General features: G+C 37.3%; 1 protein-coding gene across 1 annotated transcript; it reads left to right on the plus strand.

Moving 5' to 3' along the window:
• Positions 1-1917: 1917 nt before the first annotated feature.
• LOC127651715 (ras-related protein Rab-1A-like) lies at positions 1918-7341 on the plus strand. The gene is made up of 6 exons (XM_052137680.1): positions 1918-2102; positions 3242-3314; positions 3630-3725; positions 3919-4014; positions 4761-4892; positions 5636-7341. The coding sequence occupies exons 1-6, from the start codon at positions 2089-2091 to the stop codon at positions 5831-5833; spliced, it is 609 nt and encodes a 202-aa protein (XP_051993640.1). The 5' UTR covers positions 1918-2088; the 3' UTR covers positions 5834-7341.
• Positions 7342-7626: the final 285 nt, after the last annotated feature.

A 7626-nucleotide genomic window follows, 5' to 3' on the forward strand; every position in this document is an offset into this window, starting at 1 on the left:
AGATAGATGAGTGAGTGAATGAGATAGACAGAGGGAGATAGATGAGTGAGTGAATGAATGAGATAGACAGAGGGAGATAGATGAGTGAGTGAATGAGATAGACAGAGGGAGACAGATGAGTGAAGGAATGAGATAGACAGAGAGATAGGTGAGTGAGTGAATGAGATAGACAGAGGGAGATAGATGAGTGAGTGAATGAGATAGACAGAGAGAGATAGATGAGTGAGTGAATGAATGAGATAGACAGAGGGAGATAGATGAGTGAGTGAATGAGATAGACAGAGAGAGATAGATGAGTGAGTGAATGAGATAGACAGAGGGAGATAGATGAGTGAGTGAATGAGATAGACAGAGAGAGATAGATGAGTGAGTGAATGAGATAGACAGAGGGAGATAGATGAGTGAGTGAATGAGATAGACAGAGGGAGATAGATGAGTGAGTGAATGAGATAGACAGAGGGAGATAGATGAGTGAGTGAATGAGATAGACAGAGACATTTTGCTCTAACGATTAAAAATGTATTTCAAAATGGATTGAACACGTCACTGGCCAAAATGTAAATGGAGCCACAATGACACCTAAAAACAAGATAGAAATCTTCAAAGTATAAACTATATAATACTATAATTTATGTGTGGGATTACTGCACTTCTAAAACATTTTTGTATTTCTACACAACAGAACTCACATTTTACATATTAATATTACAAATTCATATATAATTTATTATTACATTCCACATGCTTTGCATTTTCAGATTATATTTATTTATTTATTATATTACACATAGAAAAAGGATTATCAACTATATTCAACACAATAATAAAACACAATAAATATATGCAATTAAATATAAATTAGTTTTTTTAAGCAAAGCCTATGTGAAATGAAAAGCTGATGGTTGAAATTTGTGGTTTATATTGATGATTATAACTGATTAATTTGGTCAATAATTGCCTGAAAAATATGGTGCATCCCAAAAGATAATAAATATGGTGGCCGATACATCGGGTGCATCCCTACTGAATCACATTTTAAAGAATGAATTTTGTCTTTAGCCCAATAACAATATAAAATCTAACAATTGAAACTGACTTTATAATATAACACTTAAAATGTTTCTCTTGTTTTTATATACAAAAATATACAGCACCTTTATATATTTTAGGAGGAGGTCCTCATAAGGTTTTTGTCATATTTGGGGGTCCTTTGCTTTAAATTGAAAACCGCTGGTCTAGATTATAGATATTAAAAATATTAATTTAGTTTAGAAAATAAATTCCTACATCGCTAAACTACTTTCAAGCATGAATTAAGACTTTCTATAAAAATGTCTTGGTAAAATGATGTGAAGCATGCATTCACTCAAGTGTGTCCAAAACAGAGAGACAGAAGGGCGGCCAGTTTGTGTATTCTAGCGTCCTCTACAGGACACACAGTTCAGGTGGTGCTTCACATTTTGTGCTGCGCCTAAAAAATGATTAGCTCGGGTCAACACATTACGTAACTGATTTTAGGCGCTTTTAAGATTTACAATTAAATAGCAACACAAATTGTTGCAGTTTTGTTCTCTTTATTAGACATGTCTATAGTGGAATGATCAGCAACTATTTAAAAGCCAAACAAACATGTTTTCAATAACCTTTTTCGTTTTCGGGTAGAATAAAAGGGACCAAAAGATGTTCAAAAACGCAGTAGAACGAATTATACGAATGTAATTATATGAATGTAATCGTTAAACAATAAAGTGTGATTCTGTTTCAAAATGTGATTTAAAAAAAATATATATATATATATATATATATATATATATATATATATATATATATATATATATATATATAAATTTAATTCCAGTCACTTTTATTTTGGCGGGTGGTGCAGCACTGGTGACGTCATTGTGTCGTGTTGTTCAGGCTTCACACTCGAGTGGCCATTTGTGTCTGTGTCTCCTCAACTAGACTGTTTTTATCACCGAATAATAAAGGATTTCAGCGGCAAACGAGTCTTGACCAGTCACCGAATTCATCGTGGAGAAGAAAACGACGGAAAAATCTCGTCAGTTGGGAGTTTTTGTGCTGTCCATCATGAATCCTGAATAGTAAGTTTGCGGTGAATAAAAGCGTAGATGACACATCAGACACGTGAGCGCGCACGTCAGACACGTGAGCGCCCACGTCACGTGCTTTTACAGTATTCAACTGCAACATTATCGACAACATTTATTGTACATCTGTATTTATGAATGTGTTATAAGTTGTTCAAATAGTTTATACGGGATTGTTCAACTAGAACAACCAACCGGCAGTAGTTGGTGTTAAATCTAAAGTTATATACGCATGGATAATTTTATATATTATGTGTGTAACATGTAATAATATACGTGTGTGTGTGTGTGTGTGTGTGTGTGTGTGTGTGTGTGTGTGTGTGTGTGTGTGTATTTATATTTATAGTGTGTATTTATGTCTGTTTCTCTGGAGTTGACACACTGAAGTGCCACGTCGTTATCGAGTTGTGAAATAAACTGCAATTATCTGTTTAACTGGTTCCCAGAGCAAAGCTGATCATCTTTATCATTAAGTTAAATGATAATCTGGCTTGTCAAACTGATATCATATAGTTGAATCGTCTCTCCTGTTAGTCTTGTTCAGTGGGAATATTAATCTGAACTGGTGAAGTTTGTGAAGGCAAACTTGGATGTTGGCTTGACAATGCCTAAAAGTTTAAAGTAATTTGGTGGATGTTCAGAAATGACTAGCGGTAGAGTGATATATCGGTTTAACCGATTAATCGGTGCCGATAGTTGATTTTTGCATACACGTGTTTTACTAACAAATCTGGAAATAAGAAGCATTCGTGAATCTGGTGGAAAGGTTTTGGGAAGCTCCATTTTACTTGTAAATTATTCCCAATTTTTTTGTGTATTTACAAAATGTTCATGAATGAGGCCCATTGTGTTTACTCTATTACGCCACTGCGGATGTTCATTATTATGGAGAGAGTCATGATGGATCACGTGATGTCCTGTAACATATTGAGACATCCCTCAGTGCTGCTCTTGTTCATTTAGGAATTTTGCTGTGATGGTGACGTGCATATATTATGTAATATGACATAAAGGGCCCATCAACATTGCAGGTGACAGCTGCTTGTTGTATTCATACTGTCCTGTCAAGAAATAACTACAGGGCACCTGCGATGGCTGCCAAAGATATTAATGTCTTTTATGTTGTTTTGTAGTGACTACCTGTTTAAACTTCTGCTGATTGGAGACTCGGGTGTTGGAAAGTCCTGCCTTCTGCTGCGTTTTGCAGTAAGTCATTATCCTGCCTTCAAGATACTGTTTAGATAATGGCAGTTATTGCACAGGTGTTCAGTGACTGTCAAAGAGCTTCATGTTAAAGGTGAAGTGTGTCATTTCTGCACCACCAAACTCAATTGTGATGGACCAAATGTAACTATAATGGCACGACCAATGGTGTGAATTTGTGGACAAAAATTTAATAAATTACATTTTTTTAAATGCAGTCATTATTTTAGTGACTGTTTAATGGTGCAGAAATGACATGCTTAACATAATTGACTGAATACCTTATCTGCTATCGCGTACACATGCTTCCTTCCTCAGGATGACACGTACACCGAGAGCTACATCAGCACAATCGGAGTGGACTTCAAAATCAGAACGATAGAACTGGACGGAAAAACCATCAAACTACAGATCGTAAGTGCTAAGAACAAACTAGTATTCAAATGTTATTGTAAAGGAATTTTCCGGGTTTTAAGAGGATTTAAGCTCTACGGACAGCATCTGTTGCATGCTGTTATTTATCATACAATTCACATTAGTATTGAACCCGGAACATTCCTGTAAAAGTCATAAGGTGTGTGTTTATGTGCGTTTGCTGTATTGACAGTGGGACACAGCCGGCCAGGAGCGATTCCGCACCATCACGTCCAGCTATTACAGAGGAGCCCACGGGATCATAGTTGTTTATGATGTCACAGATCAGGTGACCAAACATTCCGTTGTCAAGGGTGAAGTGCTGGTTCTGTTTATCTTGCAAGCATTGTATTGAAGTTGTAAAGAAAAAATAAGTTTTTGACAATGTCCACAGCAATCCGGATACATTTGAAAATGTTTTCCTTCCGCCCACACTAAGATGGCATTGTATTGAAGGCAAAATGCAGCCAAAATTGAGCTTTTCTAAAGCGCTCTCCCAAGTGCCGTTCAGCGATGGAACACGAGGCCAATTAGCGTTTCAGACCATTTGGAACGCCCAATTCCCAATGCGCTCTAGGTTGTTGTGGTGGCGCAGTGACTCGCCTAAATCCAGGTGGCGTATGATCGAATCTCAGTTGCCTCTTTCTGAGACCGTAATCTTATCACGTGGCTTGTTGAGCAAGTTACAGCGGAGACCTAGCATGTGTAGAGGCTTCACGCTATTCTGCACGGCATCAACTCACCACATGCCCCACCGAGGCGAGAACCACATTATAACGAGGAGGTTACTCCATGTGACTCTATCCTCCCTACCAACCGGGCCAATTTGGTTGCTTTGGAGACCTGACTGGAGTCACTCAGCACAGTCTGGAGTCAAACTGGTGACTCCAGGGTGGTAGTCATCATCTTTACTCGCTGAGAACTTTTGGAAAATGTTTGAAACTAAAACGCTGATTCAAAATGTATCCGATTAATGTGGACGTAGTCTTTTTTGTTTGTATTACTGTGGGTTTAAAATGTTTTTCTTTTCTCCAGGAGTCCTTTAATAACATTAAACAGTGGCTACAGGAGATCGGTCGCTATGCTAGTGAAAATGTCAACAAACTCCTGGTGGGGAACAAGTGTGATCTGACCACAAAGAAACTTGTGGATTACACGACAGCAAAGGTGCACAATTTGCTGAATTTTACCGCAACTGTTACACAAAAGACACAATGGGTGAAAAATACAAATATAATCTGATCTGGGCGGTATGATATGCGTGACAGTGTACATGTCTCTTTACTGTACTGTTTACATATCATGGAGAATCATGGAGTAATGTGAAAACACGGAGCAGGACATTTTGCGATGCAGAGTTGACATTGTTTAAAGGAACATTCTGGGATCAGGACAAGTTAAGCTCAATCAACAGCATTTTGTGGCATAATGTTGATTACCACAGAAAATATTTTCAACTCGTCTTGTTCGTTTATAATAAAAAAAATCGATTTGTGGTTACAGTGAGGCACTTACAATGGAAGTCAATGGGGACAATGTGATAAAATCAGCTACAGGCTTTACTGGGGTTGTGTCAGTCATGGCAACAACGTTGTAAAATTAGATATAACTTTTCTAAGCGATTTTATCCCACTAAAATCATATTAACACACATTGTTTACAGGTGGTTGCTATACTTTTAAAACCGTGTATATTTGAATGTTTATGGACTCTTTTTTTTTTTTTTTTTTTTTTTATCAACGATGGATGTTGAAAATATTATTAGTGGTAAACGACATTGTTGAACCCAAAATGCATGTTATTTGTATAACTTGAATTATTATAATTTTTTTTATTATTTCCCCATTATTTTATCCCCATATATGTACACTGGGTCACTGCTATTTTTAATCAGTCTGTCTCTTTCTCAGGAGTTCGCAGACCCTTTGGGCATCCCGTTCCTAGAGACGAGTGCGAAAAGCTCCACTAATGTGGAACAGGCCTTCATGACCATGGCGGCTGAGATCAAGAAGAGAATGGGCCCCGGGGCCACTGCAGGAGGGCAGGAGAAATCCAACGTCAAAATTCAGAGCACGCCGGTCAAAACGTCCTCCGGAGGGTGCTGCTGAGGCCCCAATGCCTTAAACCAATAACACCATCCAGACAACAGTAACGTCACCTACCATACGCCACAGCTGAATTAGGACAGGAGAGGATGTTAGTGTGTGTATGTGCAAATAAAGACTTAAAATATGAATGAATGGTATTGAGAGGTAAGAAAGGAATAAATGAAATATTGCTTGATTTTGTATGCATGCATGACCGGACCAACATGTTTCCAACGGTTTGATAATACATTTAGTGACCAGAATATACAGGGTTAAATCTCAGATCCTGTAAATCCATTTAGACAAACGTCCACAAGCACTTCGGATGACAAAGTGTCATTTATGACGTTTTTAGAGGACCGCAACAAGATTTTGAACTTGCTCATTGGAACTTCGTACGAAGCAGTGGACTGTGATGTCATAGTGGACTTCTGAAACACTGGTTCCTGGTGACCTCTCATTCAACTGCTGCCTTTACTCTGGCTTGGGTGGACCGTTAGCCGTTTTCCGCATTTAGTTTTATCTTTTATCCGTGCAATGCAAACAGCATTTCAATATGTGGTCCCACTGAAGGGGGTCACAACACTTCAAATGAGCGTTACTAGTCAGTGTACTAGTTGATCGCCGTAATACTAACAGCAATACTTTGTGTGTTAGTTTATTTTTGTGTAATAATCTGAAAAAAAAGATACCAAAACTTGACCAGCGGGCCACATATAGTTGTATACATTGTAAATCTAACTGTTCATAATATCACAAATTGGTTGACTATATCACTGGTTTTGATGCTTTCTCATACAACATGTAAATCCTGTAAACTGGATTCAGAAGCAGCATTACTTTCTAAATGAATCTTTAGCAACATTGTTTACACTCAGACAGCACAACAACAGTCACTGTAACAGCAATGCTGAAACTATCAAATGTATGTAATATAAATGTATCTATATAGATGTAATCACTGCAATGCCTGATCCCATTGAGCAACACATGACAGAAACATGGGAAGTGACATCACAATGAGTAGTTAAAGAAACATTCCGTCTTTCTTGATTTTTTCTTCTGTATTTTTCTTTGATGTCACACAAAGTTTAAATAAACTATGAAGGAAATGTTTAATAAAAGTGGTTTTAACTGGAGCATTTTCCCATTTTTAAAGTCATGTTTCTTGAGTTCTGTATTGCTCTTTATTTCCACTATGTGGCGATGTTATCCTAAAGCTGAGTTTGTGCTGGGGAGGTTTTGAAAGAATGGAGATGCTCAAATTAAGATCTTTTATCACAGCCATGTGAGCGTCCATTAGATCTTATTAGAGTTTAATCTACACATTGTATACCGCTTACTACTTTGGGCAGCTTTTACTCTATATTCTCATCTCTTATTAATGTGATTTAATTGCCTGGTTTGTTCATTTATGGCTGAAAAACACCTTTGACTCATCATGTTTGTTGTCTTTAGTATAAAGGTCCCTTGCTGACATGGCACAACTTGTGTATTTTGAATAAATTACCTGCTTTTCAATGGGAGTCGGCCAGTTTACCTTTAGTCTCACGTGTAAAGATGTATGATGTCAATATATTTTCTTTATGATTTATTTCCTACAGGCCGCCCCATGAGATGAAAAATAAGTTTACAATAATGCCCTGCAGGAATGATCTCTTTCTGTTTCTTTGCCAGTGTCTGAATTAAAAGTTAGAAGACATAATTTGTAATTGAAAGAGTTTATGTACAAGTATGATTACATTTACTACATTAACGGATGACTCCAGACTCCTCCCCAACCACAGAAGATATAAAGTGAAACTGAACTTCAG

Source organism: Xyrauchen texanus, chromosome 11, assembly GCF_025860055.1.
Source record: "Xyrauchen texanus isolate HMW12.3.18 chromosome 11, RBS_HiC_50CHRs, whole genome shotgun sequence".
Lineage (NCBI taxonomy): Eukaryota > Metazoa > Chordata > Actinopteri > Cypriniformes > Catostomidae > Xyrauchen > Xyrauchen texanus.